The sequence below is a fragment of the Belonocnema kinseyi genome, chromosome 8, assembly GCF_010883055.1.
Source record: "Belonocnema kinseyi isolate 2016_QV_RU_SX_M_011 chromosome 8, B_treatae_v1, whole genome shotgun sequence".
NCBI lineage: Eukaryota > Metazoa > Arthropoda > Insecta > Hymenoptera > Cynipidae > Belonocnema > Belonocnema kinseyi.
This window is the reverse complement of record NC_046664.1, coordinates 130,763,846-130,790,797: the sequence shown is the minus strand read 5'-3', so window position 1 is coordinate 130,790,797 and position 26,952 is coordinate 130,763,846. Positions and strand designations below refer to the sequence as shown.

Genomic DNA, 26,952 nt, shown 5'->3' with positions numbered 1-26,952 from the left:
CCTTGGAGGAGATTATGTTGAGAAATAAAAAAAAAAATTCTTAAAAACGTTGTTTTTCTTGGTCAGGCCGGAAACTTATCAATCCACCCTCGTATTTATATAACTTTGATTGCTATTAGAACTTCGCGAAAGCTTTTTTTCGCTACGCCCTATTGTAGAGTGTTGATAAACAAACCTTCTTAGATTTTACTGCCTTTGCTTTTATTTAAATCATTTATTTTGTGAATGAGGGTGGTCCTCACTTTCTTCGCCATTTGTTGAAGTTTGTGATTACCCTTGTACCCTTGCGAACAAAGTTTCTCTAAAAAGATCTTTGAAACACGAAATTGATGCAAATCGCAATTAGATAAATAAAAAATTTTACAGAATGCGTTTTGTAATCCTCATGAATACATGAATGTACCTTGTGAGGCTTTGATTTGTTTCTTTCGAAACGCTTTGCTTATCTGTCCATGATAGCGTGTCTTTGATTAACTGGAATCCAAGCACATATTTCGTAGTTCGTCACCCCAAATAGTATATGCAAGTTGATTAATGAAGGGCCCATGCTCTTTTATTTCTTTTATTGAGATCCAATCACATGTGTGTATAAAAAGACCAGCACCTAAGTACGTCTATCAATACATACAAAAACCCAAATTATACTTTATGAACTGTTTATGATTTAAGATAACAAAATATTTTTAACTCAGTTACTAAAATAGTACATTGTGTATCGAGGGCGTACGGGCTCTTGATACACACTATACTTTTTGTTCTGACCTCCTTGAAAACAAGCATGTGGAGCAGACGAAGGAAGTTTCTCTCTCAGTTCTCCCTTTCAAGATTTTCCCATTTTCCTTTCCCCTTACTCATTCCCCTATCCGATTTCCCTATCCCATTTCCCTTTTCAGCCGTTCCCCTTTTTCGTTTTCCCCTTCCCTTTTCCTCAATCCCTTTTTCCCTTTACCATTTTCCGTCCCCTTTACTATTTCCCATTCCCTTTACCCATTTTCGCATTCCTCTTGCGTTTTCCTTTCCCCTTTCCCAATCATCTTTACCGTTTCTCTTTCCATTTTTCACCCATCTCTTTGCCCCATTCCCCTTTAACATTTTCCCTTCCACTCTTCCTTCATTTCCCCGTTTCCTATACCCTTTTTCTTTTTCCTGTTATCGCCTTTCCCATTCCCTGTTTCCCCTTTCTAATTTTCCCTTTTCCTTTTCCTCATTCCCCTTTACCGTTTGCCTCTTTCGCCTTCCTCCATTTCCTCGTTTCTTTTACACTTGTTCTTTTTCCTATTATTTCCTTTCCCCTCTTATTTTTCTGTTTTCCACTTTTCCCACTTTCCCCTTTTACTCACCTTTTCACCCTTTTCGGTTTCTCATTTTCTTCTTCCTTTTTTCTTTTCACTATTTCCTTTTCTGTCCCCCTTTCCCCTTCCACTTTTACCCTTTCCCTTTTCAACCTGTCCCCGCTCCCTTCACACTGTTTCTCTTTTTCCTTTATATCCCTTTTTCTTTCACCTTTTCTCACTTCTCTCTTTACTAATTTTTCCTTTTCCCCTTTTTCCTTTCGTAAATATTTTGTGTTGAACGGGTTCAAATAAAAAGCAATTCAATTTACATCATATGATATTACCACTTCTGCCGGTCGTCCCACTTGCGTGGTGCAGTGCATGTATAGCGGACGTAAAGTTTTTTATGTAGCGGTCGTAAAGTTTCATATTGGCCCGGAGGTGAAGTGCGCATGTGTGAAGGTCACTGGGCTGAAAGTGGCCGCATTACTCGTGCTTCACGTGCATGCAATGGCGCGTTTTCAAGGGGGGTCGGACAAAAAATCACATTAGACAGGCACACATCTATTTGAAAAAAGAGCATGGCCTATGTATGGTATTTATCACATTAAATAAATCCTAATATCTGATCGTTAAGTGTGTCATATCTTTTAAGTTTGACTCGATCTGTGCTCTTAGGTTTTTCCAATTCATTTTCTTCCGCATCCCTTCGTGCCACGTTTCTACTTCCAAGTCCGAGTGTATTGTCTGTGTGTAGCTGTGTGAATCTGATCCTTATATATTTCACATCTTATAATTTTAGGACGATTTGCGCGAGTAGGTATCTCCAAAACATTATTGTCTTGATTATTCTTTACCCCGTTACTTTTGAATACAGAGGATTGTGCTGGTAGTTGACTCTTATTAGTTTTCTGATTAATTGTCTTCAGCGGTAGTCCTGTCTTCTTAGTTTCTACAGAATTAGACGTTATTTTTGAGAGGGTTGCCTCGAAGTTTTCGTCTTCTTTTATGTCACCAGCCATATTTTCTACTTCTCTGTTGTATTTTAGCGTAAGTGCTTCTCTTCCTAAAATCAAGAGATCATCTTTCTTCTGCTGAAGAATTTCTCCCTTCAATTTATATTTTGCCAGATCAATTCATGCTTTCTAAATTTTGTACAGAAATAGAACGCCATATGTAGAAACGTTTTTTATCGCAGGAAAGAAATAATCACTAGGACACAGTAAAAATGATTAAAATTAGTCGAATAATTGAGTAGAGCGAAAGAAGTTTGTGGAATGACATCCGAAAAAAATTAATTCTGAAATGAATTAATATCTTCTGTTCTCTTCTTTTTTGAAAATTGAAATGTTTGACAATCCAAAAAACTTCCCTCTTGCTTCGAAAATCATTGCAAAATTTTTCTATGTTTAGTTTTGACTAGTGAATAATAATAAAAAATTATAAATAAAAAAAAATACTCAATTTTGAATTGTTTGAAAATGGCAAGGCAACATGTTTTTTACATTGAGTCCTATGGACACATTTTGAAAAAACTTTAATACGTCGAACCCGAAATTTCATCAAGTGAATCAAAGAAACATGATGTTATTTTGATTTTTCAAAACAAAAATTGTAGTGATGTTTAAAGTGTTCACAAATTGTCAACTTGACGTTTTTAGCGACTTTGACGAATTGCCATCACTAAAAACGTTGTTGTTGGAAAAACAAAGTAATAGCATGTTTCTTTGATTGAAGCGCTGTAGGAATCTTACGTTTGACATATTCATCTTGTTTCAAAATGTGTCCATAGGACTCACTCCCAAAAACAGTTTTTTTGGCCATCTCGAAAAAGTTATAAATAAAGCCAATTTTTTGTTTTTATAATTTTTTATTATTACTCACTACCAAAAACTGTACATAGATAAAATGAGCTTTAATTTTCGAAGAAATTAAGAGCTTTTGTGGAATTGTCAAACATTTGAATTTTCTAAACAAAGAAAAAAGAGAACAGAAGATATTCACTGATTTCAAAATTCTTTTATTCTTACTTTTCTCGAATTTGAACCCACAAATTTTATCGCTCAGCTCGAACGATTCGACTAATTTCATTATGTTCACACCGCCCTAATAATCGCAACAAGTACACAAGAAAATTGAGAGAACAAAAATTAACTTTATAGACAATTTGCAATTATTCAAAAGTACTTGTTTCAGGGTGTTGGAGCAAAAACTAACCTCGAAACTCAATTTCCTCATTTCACTCAAAAAATATCTTTTCGCACTATAATGCATTTATTTTTTGAACTAGAAGTTTTTCTACAAAGCGAAAACATATTTGATTCTAATACTTTTTAGATAAAACAAAGAATTCGAAACCTGTATGACTTTCGAATTTTTTTTTTCGTAAAAAATACTGAAAAACTACCGGTTTTCCTCCCTCTACATATAATTCTGTTAGAAATTGAGCACAGGCAAAGAGACATTTTTAGATAAACAAATTCGGATACATTTTTTTTTGGTAGCTGCTGCCGTTTGTCAAAAAAATGTAGATCTTTTTGGGTGGAAATTTGTTGACTTGTAACCACTTTACGCATTTTGCATGGTTTGACCCCAAAATGAAAATGTTTATTTTTCATTCTTTTTTGGGCAAAAAAATTCGAATTTTTCATTTTTAAGAAAAATTTTAAAACTTGTTATATTAATCTTGCAGGGTGTTTGAATGCAACGCTTTTCTTTCTCTGACTTTTTTATATATTGCGTTGTTTGATTTAAAATATTAATTTTGTTTTTCGAAATTTTTCAAATGCTACAAATCCGGCAAATTTTTTCTTAAAAAAATAATTAAGAAATTTTTTTCGTCTTTTTGAGTTGTCTCAAAAATGTTCAAAATGCAACGACTTTTTGAATTTTCATCTAAAATGGCTGGCTTGCAAACTTGACGTTCAGATTAAGACAATAAAAAAGGATACCAAAGGCCAATCTAATCTTTCACTTATTTCGAAAGTTATCGTGCTAACAAACTAGAAATGTACAGATTCGTGAAACAGTTTTTCAGATTCATGGGGTCTTCAAACGTGGATATTAGAGTGGTACAAAAAAAGGGTTTCGAGCTACAGTGCAATACACCTCCCAAAAGTTTTCATTTGCGGGGAAAGAAAATCCGTACTTTTTTTTCAAAATTTAAATATTAACATGTGCCACTGGGCAGTTTAAATTTAATTATTTTTTAATTTAATTAACATGGGGAAATTTTGAATTATCAAAAAATTGAACTCATCTTCCAGGGTTCTATCAAAAAGTTGCGAAGTTTTTTATGGATTTAAGAGGAGTGTTCACAAAATAAAACCATAGTTATAAATTTCATTTCCCGTCCACCCCCGCCCACTTGCAGCGCCCCAAATATGACCCAAGAAACAAAAAACTACATTTTTAGGTATTATTGTTACTTTTTAGCAATTTTCGTCGTCTTTTTTATATAAATAATTATTAATGGAGAACTTGAATATTTACCATGAATTGAAAAAATTTTAATTGTTTAAACAAATGTAAATTATTCAAACAATTATTTATTCCCAAAATATGTAAAAAAAATCGTGTTTTCCGATTCAAGTGTAATTGTTTGTCACTGTTTGAGGTAGTAAATTTGTCTAAAACCAATATGTAATTATTTCAATCAGGGATCGGAACCTTTTAGGTTGGACCTGAGTTTAAAGGGTTCCTTAAGGCTACGGGTCCAAACCCAGCTTCGAGCCCGATTCCTCAAAAATTTAAAGGGTCCACTCTCAGGCCGGGCCCTTAACGATCCCTTTAACATCGGCTATAAACTAAAAGGTTTCTTGAAATACATATGTTTAAGAAATTCACAAAGACCATTTGAAAGAGGAGGAGCAGTTTTATGTGCAAGGATTAAAATGATGCGCAGAAGAGTGATATTGCACATTATTTAGCGCAGTAAAGATACATGGCACATACAGCTGCGCAACAGATTTAAGTGACAGAGGTTACTGCGCATATTGATGCCCAGTAATATTACATGACACTTACTTCTTCGCAGTAATATTAAATATCATTAATGTTTTCGCAATATGGTCACACGGCTTTTATGGCTGCACAGTAACGTTAGGGCACTAATATATGCGGAATAGAGTTATAATGTACTTGTACCTGCGCAATAGAATTCCATGTTACTTACAGAAGCATTTATATAGACACAGTAAGTGTTACATATCACTTACGGTTGCCTAATAAAATCATATGCCTCTTACACATGCGCATTATAGTTTTGTGGCACTTACGGCTGCGCAGTACTGCCCGTGGTACGTAAATATACAGAATAGAGTTCCATATAGCTTACACATACGCACTGGAGTGTACGCAATTAAGTTACGTGATACGTATAACTGTGAAGTAGAGTTTTTCAGTACTTACGGCCGCGCACTGGAGTTTAATGTAACATATACACTACTGGTCAAAAGTTTGGGTTCACTTAGAAAAATCGTTTTTTTTTGTATTTATCGCTCTAATTATACTGGAGCTAAAAAATATCTCTTCAAAGGGTTGATTGTTTTCGAAATTCTGTTAAAAATAAGCCCAGGGTGAAGCCAATTTGTCTCGTTTTTAAGTGGATATTGTAAACATAGTGTAAATTTCAATGTTTTCTTAAATTTTTAATAACTTCCGAAATAGTCAACGTATTTCAATATTATTGGGCTCATTTTGAAGTTTTTTTCACTGTATCACAACAGCTTATGAGTATTATTCGTAAAAAATGTTTTTTCGAATTGCAAGAACTTGAATTTGTAACAAAAAAGTTGGAAAAATTGAAATATTATTTTTAGTAACAAAAATATTTTTGTAAAATATATGAAATATATAATCATGAATTTTCTATGTAATTTCCTCAAAATATATATTTATTTAACTTTTATTCTGATTTGCCCACAGATAAGATGTTTTCAAATTTATCCAATTTTTGTATTACAACTTCAAGTTCTTGCAATTCGAAAAGAAATTTTTTGCGATTCATACTCGTAAGCTGTTGTGATACGGTGAAAAAAAAGCTTCGAAACGAGGCCAAGAAAATTGAAAAACGTTGACTATTTCGGAAGTTATTGAAAATTGAAGAATACATTGAAATTTATACTATTTTTGCAATATCTACTTTAAAACTAGACAAATAGGCTTCACCCTGGGCTTATTTTAGACAGAATTTCGAAAACAATCAACCTTTTAAAGAGACATTTTTTAGGTTCGGTATAATTAAAGCGATAAATACAACAACAACAACAACAACAAAAAAACGATTTTTCTAAGTGAACCCAAACTTTTGACCGGTAGTGTAGCTGCGCAGTAAAATTGCACTTATGGATGTGCAGTAGAATTACATGGTACTGGTGGGTTCACAATTGAGTTAAGGTGGCACGTTTGTCTGCATAGTAGAGCTACGCGGTACTAATCTCTGCGCAGCACAGTTTAGAGTCAAATTTGGCTGTGCACTAAAGTTACACATATTGATGCGGATGGCACGCCAGTTGGCCCGCGGACAATTGATCCGCGACAATTAATCCGCGACAATTGGTCCGCGCGACAATTGATCTGTTGACAATTGATCCGTCGACAATTGATCCGTGAGCATTCCATATCTTGATATCTGAGTTAAATGAAGTACGTCGGTTTATTGTTATTGTTTGTTGGTGTTTTTTTCAATTTCTGTGTTATTAACGTTCTTAAGATGCCACTGAAGTTTATAAAATCACAACGGGGTGGTTTAATGTTGTTACACGAAGGCCATTTGTATGCAAAGAAAAGTGTCAACAACACAAATGTAATATGGCGTTGCGTTGAATATAAGAAACGATCATGTTCCGTATTAATTCACACAACAACCGATAAACGTACTGGTAATGAGTATTTTGATTGTACTTTTTTTTAAGCATGATACATGTCTGAGTTTCATCTGATCGCTATTATTTATATATTTTATGAAAAAGGATTCTCTTTAAATGAACTTATGAGGATTGTGGCATGTTTTTAATTTAAAAAGTTTGGAGCATTTCCTCATAACAATGATTGTTACCAAGTCGAAGTATTACATACAACTTAAGTGGAATATTCCCCGTCCCCTTTCCAGATTCCAAGTATTGTCGCGGATGAATTATCGCGGATGAATTGTCGCGGATCAATTGTCGCGCGGATCAATTGTCGCGGATCAATTGTCTACTACGGGCTAGTTGTCGTGCAGCCATTGATGCGTATTATATTTAAAAGGCACGTATGGATTTGCAGTACAGTTACATTTATTTTATGGATACGCTTTAGAGTCAAATTTTGGAACCTCTCAAGTTTGACCCCAAATTTTATGTTTTGTATTTGGAAAAAACCTCTCGTATCGACATTTATAGAAATCTACCAAATTAGGACAACTTTCAAAATTTGAGTCAAATTTTAGAATTTTGGAATTGTGACCCCAAATTTGTATTCGTTGTCCCTAAATATCTCCTCCCACTAACTTTCATATGAATCTATCAAACTAAGTAAATTTTCAATGTTTGAGTTAAATTTGAGAATTTTTTATTTTTGATCCTGAATTTGTGTTCTTTCTTTTCTTTTTTCTTCTCTATCATTTGGTCATCAACTAATTTGTGAATTTTATTAATGTTATTCTAGGAACCCTTCAGGTTGGAAACAGGATTAAAAGGTTTTTTTATGGGTCCGGGACTACCTTTGAACCTTTTAATGTATTAAGGTTGCGATTCCGGACACGGGCCTTTTAAACTTTTATGAATTCAGGTCCAAACTCGGATCATTTAATTTCTTAAGGGTATGGCTCGGAACCGGACCTTTGTAATTCTTAAGAGTACGGGCCCAGACCCGTACCCTTCAAGTTCTTAATAGTCTGGGTCCAGAACCGAACTTTTTTATATCTAAAGGGTCTGGATCCGGACCCGTACCCTTTAAGTTCTTAAAGGCCTGGTTGCGGTCCAGAACCTTTTAAATTATTAAGGTTCCGAGTTCGAACATCGACCCTTTTAATTCTCACGGTTTTGGATCCGGACCAGACCCTTGCTGGACCATTAATGTCCCTGGTCCCTTTAAAAATCAAGGTTAGTGATCCCTGATTTAAATAATTACACAGGTCCACAAAAAAGTTGTCTGCACGAGACAAGTGACTAGGCTACCCTTATGGATTTTGAGGCGCTGGATCCGAATATGGCCTCAGTATTTGTTCTACACGTCTCAGTTTTCCCCTGGATGCAAAAAGTATGAAAAAGCCTAGAGGTTTGCTCGTCACACAGGCCATACAAAAAATTTGTCTGCACGAGACAAGTGACTAGGCTACCCTTATGAATTTTGAGCCGCTGAATCCAAATCTGGCCTCAGAATTTCTTCTACACGTCTTAGTTTTCCCCTAGATGCAGAAAATAAGGAAAACCCTAGGGATAACCAGTATACGCGAGAATAGACACATCGATATTATATTCTTAACTGCAACGACTTCTAGAGAATTAATTTGTACACAGAATTTTTTTAGTTTGCCTTCTATTTCCCATAGCTTGGATAATTCTAGAGAACTTGAAAGGTCTTCTCAAATTGTATAGATTTACACGGAAAAAATAACAAAAGCCTAATATCCTTTACAGTTTTGCGTACGAAATCAATCACTTACCCCTGAAGACAACTTTTTTTGGTGGGCCTGTGTAACCAAAAATGCCCTAGTCTTTTCCCTACATTTTGTATCTAGAGAGAAAATGGAACAAACCTGAAAAATTTGGGGTTCATCTTTAGATTTAGAACGCAAACCTGCAAAGGATATGGCATTTTTTTATTTTTTCTTGTACAAATCTATGTAATATCAGAAGGACCTTCAATTTTCCTAGAATCACCCAAGTTAAGGGTAACGGAGGGCACACTAGAGAATTTCTGTGTACAAATGAAGTATTTATAAGTCGAAGCACTTCAAAATATAACATTCATCTGTCTATTTTCGCGTATACTGGTATTATCAAAATAACGTCAAGAATATCCGTAGGTTTTTTGCTTATTTTTTGCATCTAGGGAGAAAATGGTAGAAGCTTGAAAAAAATTAGTGGTCAAATTTATATTGAAAGCGCAAAACTGCAGAGAAAATAGCATTTTTCTTATTTTTTGCTTTGTAATTCAGTTTAACGTGCACGAGACCTTCAATTTCCGTGGATTTATTCTAGCTAGGGAAAACGGTAAGCACTCTGGGTAATTTTTGTGTTTGAATTTGATCTATAGCAACAACACATAAGAATATGACACAAGTACGTTTATTCTTCTGTATACTGGTATTATCAAACTAATGTCCAGAATAGCCCCAGGTTTCCCCCATTTTCTGCATCTAGGGGAAAACTGAGACGTATAGGACAAATTCTGAGGCCAGATTTGGATTCAACAGCTCAAAAGACATAAGGGCAGCCTAATCACTCGTCTCGTGCAGACAACTTTTTTTGTGGGTCTGTGTTATTTATTGTCTATTTTCAATATTTCTAAAAATTCAGACAAAGATATCACTTTTTTCATTACTATCGTATGATACGTTTTGTTGAACAATCACAGAATTTTTAAACATTTATTTTAACGTTTCATAAATTCCTATTTGTTTAAACAATCTATATTAGAGGCCCGTCCACTCAGCGTATCCACCAAGGCAAATTAAAAAACGGAATAAGCAACATTTTTTTGCTTTTTTTTGCTAATTTTATGCTAAAAAAAATTTTTGCTCTTTAAACTTGGGAGAAGTTTTTTTTGTTAACTATTTAGTTGAAAATTTCTCTTAAGATAAAAATTAATGTAGAATATTGAACTATTTGCTTGAAAGTTGGACTGCTTTGTAAAAACTTCATGTTTTGGTTGGTGAATTTCGTTTGCAAATTGAACCATTTTCTTGAAAATTCGTTGTTTTTTATTTTTGAAATTGTACGTATTTTTCACTATAATTTATCTATTCCACATGAAGATTCATCATTTTAGTGAAAAAATTCTTACCTCAGGTTGAAAATTAAATTATTTCGTTAACAAATTGTTTTATTTTTGGTTTATAATTCCTCTGTTTCGATAGAAAATTAATCTTCTGGTTTGAAATTTTATTTTTTAAACTAAAATTTTGACTAATCTATTTTGGTAAAAATTGATCGTTTGTGGTTGACATTTTTGTTCTCGTTATTGAAAATTAATTTTTTAAACTAAAATTGTAACTATTCCACTTTGGGTTGAAATTTTGTTTCAGCTGAACATTGATATATTTTGTTGAAATGTTGTCTTTTCTGGTAAAAAATAAACTTCTTGGTTAAAAATTACTCTTTTAAATTTAACTTTTTTATTTTTCATTTAAATTTTCTCTTAAGAGAATATTTAACTAATTGGTTGAGAATGTATGTATTTTTTTAAAATTTGTCTTTTTCGAACAAAATTAATCTTCTTGTTTGGAAATTCAAATTTCTGCTTAAAAATTCATCTCTTTCGTTAAAAACTTAAAAACTTTACTTAAAAGTAATTCTTTTTGGTACAAAAATCGCATTTTTCTATTTTAGGCGGAGTAATTCACCATAATTTTCTATAATCTAGAGTAATCCTATACAAGCCGGAATAATCTTAGGTAATCCAGAGTAACTCTGTATAATTAGAGGTAATCCAGGGTAATCCGATATAATATGGAGTAATAGACCTCCGCTCGACCGAATTTTTAGGAGATGTTTCCCCCTCAGGTTATACAATATTGTATTTAAATAAGAACATTTTCGGGGAGAATAGATAATACCAAAATTAAATAATGTTTAGAATAGTATAAAAAAGCTTCAAAAAAATTTAAGCATCGTTTTTGAGAAAGCAGTCTTACATTTTTTGAGAAAATAGTCTTACATTTTATTTTTCATTTAGAATGAGTTATTCTAAGTTTTCTGTTTGTGCTTTAATTCTAGATGGCAATCATAAATTTTATTCATCTGTTTTATCATAAGTTTGATTTATTTGCATTAATTATAGCTCCTTTCTTCCTGAAGGGTGTTGGGTTTGAAGTTTAACTTCAAATGTCAGTTTCCTGATTTTACTCAACTAATGTCCTAATTAAATATTTAGCAGAAGCAGTATTCCAAAGAAGAAATATATCTGAATTGCAATACCGCGCAAAATTTTACGACTATCTTTTTTTTATGTCTGATAAAGTTTTCCTAATTTCAATTATGTCAGAACTAAAGGACTCTTTCCTCAAAGGACTGAATGCTCTCCAACTTCTGTATCAAATGAGCCGAGGATGGAGCCAATTTGTCTATTTTTAAGTTGATCTTGCAAAATTATTGTACATTCAAATGGTTTCTTAAATTTTTAATAATTTCAGTAATAATTAATAACTTTTTATTTTATTGAACTTATTTTAAAGCTATTTTTCATATTTATGAATATATGAAACATAAAATCATAAAGTTCATATAAAAGTCCCGTAGAATTTATATTTATTTAAGTTATCTAAGTTCATAAGCTACTGCAATACTGTACACAAACAGCTTTAAGATGATCACGAGAACATTAAAAATATTAATTATTACGTAAGTTATTAAAAATATGAGAAATAGTCATTTGTGATACAATTACCCTAAGTGGCGCTTTTTTGGCCAAGAGTGAAAGTTGCAGTACGACTCAGAGTCGAGGCGTAGTCGAGACGAGTACTGCAATTCACACGAGGCAAAGTGTCTAAATAAATGTCAAAATAAAGTGTCAAGTGTCAAAATAGCGAAACACTATTTTCTATCACCAATTTTCTATTATGTATCTAATTCAATAGAGTCTAATCCAATCCACTCCAATTCCACTCCACTCTAATCTAATCCACTTTGATCCAATGCAATTTATCTCAAAATATTCCCATCCAATCCAATACAAGTCATTTCAATCTAATCCACTCCAATCCAATCTACTCCAATTCAATCCACTCCAATTCACCCCAATTCAATTCATTCCAATCCACTCCAATCGAATCGAACTCAATCCAATTCAATTATATCTACTTCAATTAATTCAAATCCAGTAAGGGTCAATGCACTCTTTGTACCACAGAGCACACATAAAAGTGTTCATCGGCTAATCAGATCACAGCCCCAATTACATTATAGTATGCTGTACACGAAGTAAAAATATTTACTAAAAAAAAAAGACAAATTGGCTTCATTCTGGGCTTATTTTATACAGAATTTTGAGAGCATTCAACCCTTTGGAGAAAACAACTTTTTAAGTACTTGCTTAAGAAGTAAACCTTGTCGTTAAAAATTTCTTTTTTTGATTGAAGATTCATCGTTTTAAATGAAAATTCTTCTCTGTTTGAAAATAATTCTTTATTGAAAATCAATTTTTTTCACTAGAAATTGACCTATTCCAGTAGCAAACTTAACTATTTAGCTGAACCCCCGTGTTTTTCTTGGCCTAAGAATTAGATTTTTAACAGAAAAAATTGAATATTCTAATTTTGCTAGAAAATTATTCTTTATGGTTGAAAATTCATCTTCTAGATACAAAATTCAACTATTCCAATCGGAGATTTATCCGATTTATGTTGATGCATTTATGTTGATACTTGTCCTGGGTCAACCCATGACTTTTTGCATTTTGGATTAGAAATATATATCCATTTTTCGTCTCTTGTCACGATTTGATGCAAGAAATCTCTTTCTTTCATCTTGATTAAACAAGAAAAGAACTGCGTGCCGCAAATGCTCTTTACTCCTATGGCAACAAATTGCCATAAGAGTTTAGACAGTCAACTAACCATTTTTTGCAACGCCTTTTTGCGTGTCTTTTGATAGAAAATTATCTTTTTCTTTAAAAGCTATCTTCTTGTTTGAAAATTCTCCTTTTCTGTTAAAAATGAAAGTATTTCAGTTAAATATTTAACAGTTTCTTTTAAAATTTATCTTTTAGGTTGGAAATAAGATTCGTTGTTTCAAAGTTAAAGTTTTTGTTCAAAGGACCCGGCATCATTTACATTAAAATCCAGCCCGGTCAAATTGACTGAAATTGGAATATAATATAGTTCAAAGCCTCCTGATCAAAAAAATCTTAATGGGTACTGGTCCAAAAAATCAAAAGTTTTTGAGATAGGTGGGGTTGAATGCAAAAAATATGACCGCAAGCGAATCTAATGTTCTGCTTGGAACTTGAAGATGAGGTGCAGATTTTTTAATAAACTGTGATCGGCACAATTACTGACAATACTAGAAAGACTGGTAAGACCAGTCCAGCTAATATGGGCAACACAATGGCGCTGTCCTGTTTATAATAGTGCGAAATCATGGCGCTGTCCTGGTAATGTAAATACTGTTCAAAATATCAAAGGTGGAAAACAGTTCAGTCAATGAATACAAGACTGTAAATCAGTCCAATTATAATTATCAAAGGAAAAGCCAGTCCAGCTACTAAAGTCAATGTAATGGGAGTGCGCTGTCAATGGAAAGATTTTTCAAAATAATCAACGCAAAAGACATTCTGGACTACCAAAGATATTTTGCAGTCCAGATAATTAAGACAAGACTATAAGTAAGTCAAACCAACAAAGGCAAGACATGTTATTCGTCCAGTCAGTTAAGACAAGACTATAAATCAGTCCAACCAACAAAGGCAAGACATTTTATTAGTCCAGTCGGTTAAGACAAGACTAGAAATCAGTCCAATCAACAAAGGCAAGACATGTTATCAGTCCAGACGTTTAAGACAAGACTAATAACTAATAACAACCGGACTAATAACATGTCTTGCCTTTTTCAGTTGGACTGATCTATAGTCTCGTCTTAATCGACTGAACTAATAGCATGTCTTGCCTTTGTTGGTTGGACTGGTACATAGTCTTTTCTTACACGATTGGACTATTAACATTGCCACGGCAGTCCCATTACATTGAATTCAGTAGCTGGACCAGAGATATTATAAGCCTAGATGCGGCACGTGTATAGTTCGAGGAACTAATTGTAGACGGCGCTCCCGGCGAAAATTGCTCGATTCCCCCATGCCTCTCAAACCGAAAATCGCACCCACCAACTACTTTGCCCCTGCAATCTTCACCCGTCGAACAAGTCCATCAAATAGCCGATACTAAGTCGGTAAATACTAAATACTTAAAAATATAAAATACAAATTTTATATCGAGAATTTTGATTTATTATTTGCAATTAATGAATCAATTATTTGAATAAATTTTGCGTCAAGAAAATATTTAGATGCATAAGATTTACTTTTAAATTAAATTAAAATGTAATTGTATCGTAATAAATATTTTTAGCTGACATCTTTTATGGAAAAAAATAGTCATTTTGCAATTAAAATTTACTGTCTATGAATAATATTATTTTTTTGTTTTAAAAAAGAAGCGGTAGAAATTCTACTAAATGAAACTATACGTTTGAAGGCATTAAAAGTTTTAATTGATAAACATATTGAGTTGAAATTTAAAATAATTAATTTTGTAAATAAATATGATCGTACTGCGTTCTCGCATGTATAATTAGCGATTTGAGGTATTTAGATGTAGAGTTAAATTTTATAGGAATACCGCCTCCCTCACGATTATTAATTTAAGTAAACAATAATTCGTAAATTTCTATGTTTGTGTAATTAATTATGAATTAAATAAATTATAATGAAACGATAAAATTATATAATAAATATATTTTTTATTTTTTTATATAATATTTTATAGAAATTTATGTATCTGACTATGTATGTAAATTATGTCCCAATTTTTTAAATTGAGAACCCCATAATTTCAAAATTGAACAAATGTATTTTTGAATTTTACTCGAGTGGTTGATCAGAATAAATAAATATTTTGCCTAACATTTCTCAATTTAAACTAAAAGGTCAGAAATTATTGGAAAGTTTCATACACATTTATCTCATAATCGTTGGTTTGTAATAAAATAATCCGTAAATGAACTATTTATTGTCGCGGGGCGCGCGTCTTTTAATTCCCGCAATTCCCACTCAGATATTTATTCTTTACATTTAGAATGCTTGAATGAAACTTTACCAAAAACATCTCTTTAGATCGCAGTATTTATATGCGTGTTCATATTCTGAATTTATTGCTCAAATAAGTATAGTTGAAGTTTAAGTTTCTCAAAGCTCTGTAGGCTTTGAGGTACACAATGTTATCGTGACACTCGCGCTGAGCACTCGTTTTTTGACAGACAGTTGTAAATTTATATTTTCTAAACCACCTTAAAATAAACTTAAAAAATACAATGCTTTTCTTAGACATTTTTCTCTATTTCGCGTTGTTATGCAAATAATAGGATTTTGGTTGTCATATTTTTTTTTACATGTATAAAGCAAAATAGCCTACAAGTCTTCTTTTAGATTTTTTACGTATCTTGCGTCTTTTAGCCTAATATTGGAATTTTTGATTATCTGCATATATTACTTACGATAAAACAAAATTACGAGTCCTATTGAAAAGCGGCTTAAAGAAATTTTGTAGGATTTTTCAAAACCTATCATTTCTCTTTGAGATTTTTTGTCGTATTTTGCGTCATTTCGTTCGAAATTTGAATGTGTGGTGTCAAATTTCGGGCAATTCTAATACTTTCTCCATCATAAATAATAAGAATGTAATAAATGAATACAAATTTGTATCACTTTTTTGGGCGAATAACTTTTTTCTATCAATTTGTTTTTGTACCTTTTGTTGTTTTTCCACAAATTTTTCATTTTTATTTTTAATACTATTTTTATGCAAAACCAAAACTACGTGTCCTGTTAAAAAGTAATTCATAACAAATTTGAAGCTCTTTTTCGGATAGATAATTTTTGTTAAATCATTTTTTTTCGTAACTTGTATCATTTTTTCAGAAAGTTTTTTTTATATTTTCAATGTTATTTCTCGCGAATAAAACAAAAGATACACCTCCTATCAAGAAGTGATTATTAACGAATTTCTAGATCTTTTTTGAGATTACAATTTTTGTTGATTCATCTTCTTTCGTATCCTGCATAGTTTGACCACAAAATGAGATTTTTCATATCTCATTATTTCTTGTGCAATAAAAATTAGAATTTTCAATTTTTCAAGAAAATCCAAAAAGTTTGTACGATAATCTTGTAGGGCTTTTAAAAAGCAATGTTTTTCTTTACTTTTTTTTAATCGTACGTTGTTTGGCTTATAATTTTGATTTTCGATTGATATTCAAAATTTTAAAAATGCTATAACTCTGTGAATTTTTTTTTGCATAAAAAAAAAGTCATCAGGATAAATTGTTTGGCCTTCTGAGTACTATTAATAGCCATAAATAAAAATTTTAAATATAAAAAAATGGTCCCAAAATTTGTATTTTCATCCAAAATGGCTGTTAACGAACTCGTCCTTTCTTTTCGGACTTGTCGGACCTTTCTTTCTTATCCTTTCTCAATCATAAATGATGAGAATCAGAAAAATTAGAGACCCTTTAATTTTTGTTATTAATTTTAGTTTTTAAATCATTTGAATTCTTCAAAGTAAAACGCTGTTACCTTTCTCCGTAATATTTATATTTTATCCAATATAAATAAAATTGAAAATAAAGTTTCTTAAGTATTGTCTCAATATACTTGTTCTCTGTCATTATTTTAATTGTTGTAATTTCGTTTTCTGAGTCTTGTCGATTTTTCGTTGTGCATTTTTATGCTAAACAAATTTTAAACTATACATTATAAGGATAATTTCATCAAATACAAAAATCGAAACTTTAAGGGGTAGTCAGTAAACTGCATTATCAATTGCATGGGGGGGGGGGTTATGCTAAAAACTATGGTTTGAACAGGGGTTGAGGGTCAGTGGAAGAAAAGTTACGAACTTAGATAACATTTAGTATGTTTCCTTATTATTAACTTTTAAAGAATTGTTCTTTTTTTCTCTGGTTTTAAAAAACCCCCTTTTCTCGTTTTCTTCGCTTAAAGCCTTTTTGGTAGAAAGTCTACTATTATATTTGTCGTATTATATTTGTTAAAAAGTCATCTTGTTTCGTTAGGAATTCAGAAGCTTGGTTAAAAGTTGAACTACTTTGTAAAAAATTATTCATTTGGTTTTAGATTCATCTCTTTGGTCGAAAATTGAACTATTCTTTTTTTAGAAAATTAATCTTCTGCGGATAAAAAATCATTTTTAGGCTAAACTCTTTTGTTAAAAATGTATCTATTTTGTTGAAAATTAGTTTTTTTAAATAAGAATTAATTTTTTTTAACTAAGAAGGTAAACATTTCATTTTTGATTTAAATTGATATTTTTATTAAAAATGCATATTTTCTGGTTTAAAATTGCTCCTCTCGGCTTTCAAATTCAAAAATTTTGTTAAAAATTAATATATTTTGTTGAAAGCTCGTCTTATTTTGGTAGATCATTAATACAATGCTGGAAAATTAATTTCTTTGGTTAAAAATTTAACTATTTTTTTCACAATTTATCTTCTTTAATTGAAAATTAAACGACTTGGTTAAAAGTTGAACTTTATCATCAAAGATCCATATTTTTGGACTCCGATTGATCTTTAGGGTTGACTCTTTTGCTGAAAATTTAATTTCTCGATTTAGTTGAAAATTTATCTTCTTCTTAACATGTAACAATTTTCTTGACATTTTGGGTTTTTTGTTTTGTTCAAAATTAATTTTTATCTGAAAATTTGCAATTTTACATTTTTGTTAAAAATATTTCATAAGTTTAAAATTTAATTATTTTTTAGAACATTCTTTTGTTTGTTGAAAATGCATCTTTTTGGTCGAAAAATAATTTTCTTGATTTTTTGTACGACGTCTTTTTATTAAAAATGCAATTTTGAAGTTTGAAATTAGTATATTTTGATTAATAATTTAACAGTATGGTAGAAAATTAAAGTAGAATTTGTTTGTAAATGAACTTTTCCGGGTTTTTTTTGTGTTTGTTAAATCTAGTTTTTTTAAAAATCATATTTCTGCAAGATTTACCTCTTTGGCTTAACATTGAACTTTTTTGTTGACAATTTGGTTTTTTATGTTGAAAATTACTTTTTTTTGAAAATTGCAACTTGTCTATTCTTGATTAGATATGGATCCTTTATAAGTTGAAAATTCAACTATTTGGTTGAAAATTCATGGAATATGTTAAAAATTCGTCTTTTTTGGTAAGAAAATTAATCTTCTTTGTTGCAAATTCATTATATATAGCGATTTTAAATCTTAGGAATTTAAAGCGTTTCATATTGCATTCAAATCAATTGAAAGTGAGTTTTAAATCATAACTGATACGAGGGATTTTATTAGCTGTAAGGCATAGCGTATAAATATATTGAAAAAATTTTTGATCTTATTTATTTTTTCAAGTGAATTTTTTTAAACTTTTCAATAGCAAAGAAAAACTATCCAATTAGGGACTTTACGTGTTCAAAATCGTGATTTATTTGGTTCATAAATAGTTTCGAAGTAATTTTCACATTGTACACATCATCAATATAATGTACCCAAAAACCAACTGAAGTGTACAATGTGAAAATTATTTCTAAACTATTTATGAAAAAAATAAATCACGATTTTTAAGCCCTTAAAACCCCTAATTGGATAGTGTTTCTTTGTTATTGCAAACTTAAAAAAAATTCACTTGAAGAAATAAATAAAATCAAAAATTTTTTCAATCCTTGTTGGGAATTTTTTTAAAAGTACGAAAAAGTATAACTATTTTTACAGGAAAACACCAATGAATATAATAATTTTTTAAATACTAAGAAATCCAGGTGGCCGTTTTAATCAAGGAAACAAATTTCCGGTCATTTCCCGGTTCGCAAAACATTATTAAATTATTTTAATTCTTTGGAATTCATTCCTTTTCCATTTTTTTGTAATAGCCTTAGTTGCTGAGATGCACCCCTTAACGCCTTATATTTCTTTAGAATTTTTTTGGATTCTTCGATTCTTTGAATTATTTTTATAAACTATTAGGATTTCTTTGAAGTTGTGAATTCTGATGAGCATAAGAATTGCAAGTGGTTAACTGCCCTCAAACTTTTAAAATTAAATTTTAATGTGCAAGGCACAGTCTAGCTACTGGTTTTTGTAATTAAACAAATTATAAGGAAAAAGATTATACGTTTCAAATAATCAAGAAACAAAAACAAACAAAAAACAGAATTTTAATATAATTTTGATAAATAATTAAATGAGTAGTGAAAACCTTAAATTTTTCCTCGGGATTAAATGTAAATTGTCAATTCGAAACTACAGAGAAGTGTAAATATTACTTCTGTTATACCTTAACTATGCGAAAAAATAATAAAATAATTTAGGATTTAAAAATACATGTAGAATAAATTTATACAGTGAAGTATTCGAACCTTCAGTTCACTATTTTTGTAAAAATTAGATATTTTTAAATAACGTTTGAAATTTCGCTACAATTCTAGAATATTAAAAGAATTTTTTAAAACTTATTTATATAGTATTTCGAAAATGTCTCTTTTAAAAGAAACCAGACGAGGAATTAATTAAATTTTTTCATTTGACTAAATTCTGAATTAATTTAAAATTTATTTACTTTTTAAATTCATTTAATATCTCGAAAATGTCCCTTTTTAAAAAAGAAACCGTAAAAGAACTTAATTAATTTTAACATAATAATAAATATAATAATTTTAGGTCCTCATTCATTTTAATAATTTCGGCGTGCATAGACAGTCCCGAGTCAGCTATAGATATGGCTAGCGAAGGCAAGTGCGAGAATCGAGAAACAGAAAATCACCGGCACTTTCGGTTTGGCTTTCGCCTTGGCCCCACCCCTCCCGTATACCCCTCCCGTATATATATCGTTCTCCCACTCCGATCTCCCGTGCCGCATCTATGCTTATAATATCTTTGGCTGGACTCGCTTTTCCTTTGATAATTATAATTGGACTGATCTACAGTCTTGTATTCATTGACTCAACTGTATTCCACCTTTAATATTTCGAACAGTATTTACATTGCCAGGACAGCGCCATGATTTCGCCTATTATTACCGGGACAGCGTCATTTTGTTGCCTTTATTAGCTGCACTGGTCTTACCAGTGTTTCTAGATTGTTAGTGAGTGTGCTGATTAAAGTTTATTGAAAAATGTACACTTCATCTTCAAGTTTCAAGCGGAACATTAGACTAGGTTGTGGTCATATTTTTTGCGTTCAGCCACACCTATCTCGAAAACTTATGATTTTTTAGACTGGTACCCATTAGGATTTTTCGATCAGGAGGCTTTGAACTATATTATATTCCAATTTCAGCCAATTTGACCGGACCGGATTTTGATGTAAATTTTACGGGGTCCTTTTATTTTTTTTATTAAAGATTCATCATATTATTTGAAAATTCATTTCTTTGGTTGAAAAATTAGATATTTGATTGAAAACTTGCTTTTTCTTTGGATGAAAAGGATTTTTCAAAATGAAAATGTAACTATTATTCCAGTAGAATATTAAATAATGTGAGTGAGAAATTCATCTCTTTGGTTCAACATTCATTTTTGCATAAAAATGTACTTATTAAATTTTTTTATGAAAATTATAAGTTTTTTCTTTGAAAATTCGTCTTCTTTGGTATGAATTCATCTTCTTGGTTAAAAATTGATGTTTTTAGTTGAAAATTGAATGATTCTAGTCACAGATTCTTCATTTTAGTTATAAAATCATCTTCCTGGTTTAAAATTACACTATTCCAGTTGAACATTCACTATTTCAGTAAAAATTCATCAGTTATGTTGAAAAATGAACTATTTTGTGAAAAATCTTTTTTTTTACATTAATTTTTTTCCAACTGAGAGCTTAGCTATTCCATTTTTTTGTTAGAAGTTAATATTCTATAGTGAAAAGTTAAAATATTTCTTTAAAAATTATTAAATTTTGCAATTTTTTGCTGTTTTTTTAAGAATATCTAGAATAAACGTCATGATATAAAATCAATATTTTTGTCCTGCGGCAAACGTTAATATCTTATTTTTAGTTGGCCCGGAGAATTTAAAATCTTGACTGGGAAATTATCCGGAATTCAAAATCGTCCGCCGAATCGTCATCCTGATAATATTTGTTGAGTAAAATTGTAGAAAATTTAGAAGACATTAGACTTTTTATTTTTTATAAATTATTATCATCGAATGTAATCATACGAGGGTAATCATACGATTTTTAGCGCAATTTTGTTTTAAATTCTTCATATACTTAAAAATTGCTTTAACGTCTTCATTTTTTAAACATTTTTAATTTGAAATTTGATAAATCCAGTGAAACAGTTTTAATTCTAGTCTTTGTAATTTTTGAGATTTCATTTTTCTAGCCATTTAAATACCATTAAAATTATTTTAAATATTAAATTTAAAAACCATTTTTATCTCCTTACATTTTTCATAATTTTCAATTGATTTATGTATGTACAATTTTGTGCTATTTTAATACACTCTTGAACAAATTATTTGAGATTGTTTTTAAACTACGTCCTGATAAACAGCAGTGTTACTGTATTTTGTAGAAATCTGCAAGAGTTAGTACTTCTTCTGATGACGGTGAAGAGGAGTCATTACTTGCCCCCTCTGGTAAAAAGTTGAGAAGCGACTATAAGAAGAAGAAGAGTTTTTCTAAACAGAATGACATGGTACGATTCAACTTAAAGATGATATTCAAAAATTTGTTTTGAGCTTTAATGAGTGAATATGTTGTTATTGCATGAAGTAACTTTGCAAGTAAAATTTTTAGACAAGATTTTCTGACTTGTAAATTATAAAATACTTTACTTTTTTCTTTAATATAGAACAAATTTTCATATGACTCTGATAAAAGAAAGAAATAATTTCTTCAATTTACTAATCGTCGTAAAATTTAAAAGCAATTGTTTCAGGTGTAAGTTCGTGTTTGAAAATTTAATTTGTAATAAATAACTTCCAGCAAGTGGTTTAGCAGAGAGTGAGATTAGTTAGCTGAGTCATTCTAACTAACAATATTTTTGAATTTTTCAGGAATCCGAAAGTTGGAGTTCTAGTGATTCTTATGCAGAAAATACAAAACGAAATGTTCAAGCAGCTGAAGATCAGGTGAAGATGGAGGTTTCTCATAAAGGCGAAACGACCAAAGCTGCTAAAGAAAGTAACTTAAGGCAGATGGATACAGATATAGAAGAGGTGAATATTCTGCATATGTCATTTTTTATCCTTTCAAACTATAGTGAATGATTTCACGACTTTTTAAATGCAGGCAGAAACAATCCAGGGTCAACATCTTTCTGAAGACGACTCTACATCCATTATATGGACAAATACTTTCATGCAGACTTTGCAGTCCATTGTGGAGAGTCACGCCCTGGTAGAAAGTGGAGCGGATGAGGTGGGTGATACTCATCGCAGCACTATGAAAAATATCACTGTTGAGGTATTTTCCACTTAAATATGGGTCCATTTTTTAACACCTTATTCGCTTTATCTCCTTATTAATGGCTATCCTGTAAAATTAATTATTCTTGACTTGAAAGGCCCAAACATATTTCGAGAATTGTAGGCGGAATAGAACGGTGCTAATATTATCTTACATACTGACTACTGATAGTGGATATGAGAAATTTTTTATCATTTTCTGTGTTAAAAAAGATTCTTAGAAATAGTTGTTTATATCACATTAAAAATGTCAGTGTTGCCTACTTTACTATCTTAACCCGTTGATGACCAAACGTCCATTTTTCTAACACTTTTTTCAGCGATATTTTCTGTCACTGAATCGATTAAAAAATACGCCATTAGAATTGCAGCAAAATTCAGAATGAAATAATTATATTCGTTTATTTAAAAAAAATATATAAATTTTTTCATGACATCAAATGATTATTTTATTATTTTCGCCTCGAATTTGTGAAGATAAATTCCTAAAAAGTGAAACTCTTGCGTCCATGGACCCTTAGTTTCAAAATCTAAAGGTTATTTTTCTAAAATTCAAAATGGCAATGTCCAGTATGGCAGATAAAATCCAATATTTTTGCTATTTCTGATTTTCCATATTGGAGCAATATTTTATAATAAATGCCTATAAATGCATGTAAAATTCATTAATTTAAGGGTTTCTGGGGTCGCTAATCGCGAATACGAAATCATAATTTCAAAATTACAGATTGCGGAGACAATACGACTGCCAATAATTACTGAAACATTCCGTTTTTCATGAAAATTTGCACATGCAGGTTTTTGGGACCACTGATGATGAATCCGTGATCAGATTTTCAAAATTCAAGATGGCGGGTCCAATATGACTACCAAAGTAACTAAAACATTCAGAGTTTCATAGAAATTCCCAAATTGGGAGAAGTGAATTTAGGCAATATGTAATCCTGAAAGATACTTATTCGACTGCGATATTTACTGTGCAAAAGAGTCCAAACCCTTATACCCACCAAAATAACATTACACGTAAAAAAAATAAAAATAAAATAATTATCATTACTCTTGTAAATATTAACTTCCACGTGGTAAGAGTTGGGCAAAGACGACGAATACATCGACGGCCAGAAGAAATTTGAGCGCTGTAAATGAAATTGATGACAATTTTTCATAATTTTTGGCAGTGGTATTGGATCAGCGATTTTGAATTTTGAAAATTTAATCACGTATTCGTCATTAACGGCCCCAAAAACCCGCATGTGCGAATTTTTATAAAATCAGAATGATACAATAATTTTTGGCAGCCATATTGGATCTGCCATTTTGAATTTGAAAATCTGACTTCGGATTTATTATTAGCGGCCCCAAAAACCCCCATATGCCAATTTTTACGAAACTCAGAATGTTTCAGTAAGTTTCGGCAGCCATATTGGATCCGTCATCTTGAGTTTTGTAAATATGATTTCGGATTCGTGATAAGCGACCCGAAACATCCCTATATACATGAATTGATAGGGATTCATTTGAATATATTGCTACGATAAGGAAAATCGGGAATAACAACAAAATGTGGCTTTTAGCCGTCATACTGGATGTCGCCATATTGAATTTCAGAAAACTTATCTATACATTTTAAAAATTAGGGTCCATGGACGCAATAATTTCACTTTTTAGAGATATATCATCTCAAATTCAGGACGAGAATAATAAAATAAAGATTTGATGGCCTGAAAAATTCATTAGAATTAGTTGTTCAAAATTTTTTTTCAAAATCGATTCAGCAGCATAAAACGTCGCTGAAAAAAATGTTAGAAAAAAGGACGTTTAGTCCTTAATGGGTTCAAAAAAGTTTTTGGATAATTTTGGATTATTTACATAAAAAGGGAATTCCCTGGTGTACACTTTATCTACCGACTGATCCAATGTTCTATAACTTTTCTTTAAGATTGGACACCTGGACTTAGATTCAATTTCCGATAGTGATAATATGCAAGAATATAAGGATGGAGAAGAAGAATTGGATGATACGCACTTTAGAAGGTTACACGAGTTTTTGAAAAACGAAGAGATTTCCAATACCATAGATGTTCCAGTTAAAGTTAATGCAGGAGAACTCTTACTGGTGCTTATAAAATATGAATTGGTATGCTCACTCAGTTTTTCTGCAGTGTCCAGCTTATTTATACCAATAAATTGTATTTTTGCTAGGCCCATTCTACCACAGTTTAGATTTTTAATCGACAAACTGTTTAACCCTTCCAATTCCGTAAAATTTCATGCTTTATGTACAGAATGTGGTTTCAGTTTGGGTATATTAGAACGGTCTGATTCAAAGAAGCACTGTTTATTATGCAATGTCGATATCAACGTTAAACATTATTTTTATAAAGACTTTTTTGTAACGCTTGATCCGTCAACTCATATTAAACATTTTTTAGAGACGAACAGTGATTACTATCATCGGATTATGAATTATAGCAGAAGCGAGGATAATGTACTCAGAGATATATATGACGGAAAACTATATCGGCAATTCGTGAATAGTTTGGACCCTGCGGTTAAAAAAAGTTACATATCTGTTACTTTTAACACGGATGGAGCGCCTTTGCTTGAGAGTTTCCTATTCGATTTGGCCTATTTACCTTATGATTAACGAATTACCCATTTCCCGTAGTACAAGTTAATTAATCGTTGTTGGTTTATGGTTTGGAAAAAATAAGCCGAGCATGAACGTTTTTCTCAAACCGTTTGTTGAAGACATGAACACACTAAGTGAAAACGGAATTAAGGTTAATATACTCAACGAAGAACATGATATTTAAGTATTTTGTTTGGTCTGCTGGGTAGATTCCGTAGCAAGAGCACCTATGCAGGGCCTAACACAATTTAATGGTCATTACGGTTGCAACTGGTGTCTGCATCCTGAAGAATGGGTTACAAATGAAAATAAACCTAATTCAGAAAGTTACAAATATCCTCTTTCGGATAAGATAACGCCCAGGCGCAATAAAAAAGATTCTTGATTGCATATGGAACAAGGGACCGAAAAAGTTCCATGTTTCGGTTTCAAAACTTCTTCACAGTTGATCAATTTGAAAAAGTTTAATATTATCGAAGGCTTTGTCCCTGACCATATGCACATTATATCAGGTGTGGGTGAGCAGTTTGCCAATGTGTGGTTTGGTAGTAGCAAACAAGCAGCTAGTTTTGTTTCGAAAGATAAGATTTATGAGATTAATAAGACTTTAGGTTCTATCAAAGCTCCACATCAAGTTGGGAGACTTACGCGTTAACTTAAAGAAAAAGAATTTTGGAAAGCTCGTGAATGGGAAAACTGGGTTCATTATTATAGTACAGTTATACTTAACTTTTCAGTCGCAAAAAATACGTTATGCACTGGATCATGCTAGTGGAAGCTTTGCATATACTTTTACCGTCTGAAATTGCTACTGCTGAACTTGATCGGGCTGATATTTTACTACACCGATGTGCCATTGGAACAGAAAAGTTGTATTCCAAAGTTGCAATGACATATAATGTGCACAATCTTTTACACTTAGCAAAAGGTGTATTAAATTGGGGTCCACTTTTCGCACATTCAGCATTTGGATTTGAATCTGGCAACTGCGAATTACTCAAGGTCATTCGTGCTGCAAAAGGTGTACATCACCATGTTTGCCGTCATATAAATCTTCAGTACAGCTGCAATATATTGAAAACACGGATTTTTTCACTCGCGTCTTCTGATGTTAAAAATTTTTGTACTCAATTAGGTACGTCCATCATAAAACGTACAATGAAGTTGTTTGACTCACTGTACTTCGGGACTTCGTCAAGTGTACAAAGTATGTGGATTGACAAGTTAAATCTCTCACATCAGACACGCTCCTATAAAAAAATGGTTAAAGATGGATGTTTGTATGTATCTTCATTGAAAGAAAATAAGCGCTCAAATAACGCCTATGGAATATTAATAAATGGTTCTTACGTTAAAATCGTCGAATTCATTGTTGACATGAAGTCTAAAAAAGAGTTTCTAATATATCAAAAATTGAAAGCAAGACCCGCTTTCAGGGGCCAATGTGAAATGCTTAAAAAAATAACATTAATAACTGGCGAACAAACCGCTATACCAACTTCTAATATAAGTAAAGTGTGCATACACATGCAATTAAAAAGTGAACAATTTATATGCGCGCTCCCTAACATTTGTTCCTACTAGCAATGCAAATAATACGTAATCTTAAGAAACGTTCCACTTCTGTAATTATTTATGCTATACATATAGGCGTATGTACATGTAAAACAACAAACCT

The 26,952-nt window shown here is 31.5% G+C and overlaps 1 protein-coding gene across 1 annotated transcript in view; it reads left to right on the top strand.

Annotated features, from left to right (window-relative positions):
* Window positions 1-25,296, top strand: part of LOC117177754 — a 47,106-nt gene extending 21,810 nt beyond the window's left edge. The window contains exons 2-5 of the mRNA XM_033368664.1: window positions 21,748-21,870; window positions 22,232-22,393; window positions 22,467-22,640; window positions 24,582-25,296. Coding sequence (XP_033224555.1) covers window positions 21,868-21,870; window positions 22,232-22,393; window positions 22,467-22,640; window positions 24,582-25,289 — 1,047 coding nt within the window. The 5' untranslated portion in view covers window positions 21,748-21,867 and the 3' untranslated portion in view covers window positions 25,290-25,296. The remainder of the gene's footprint in view (window positions 1-21,747; window positions 21,871-22,231; window positions 22,394-22,466; window positions 22,641-24,581) is intronic.
* The last annotated feature ends 1,656 nt before the right edge of the window (window positions 25,297-26,952 follow it).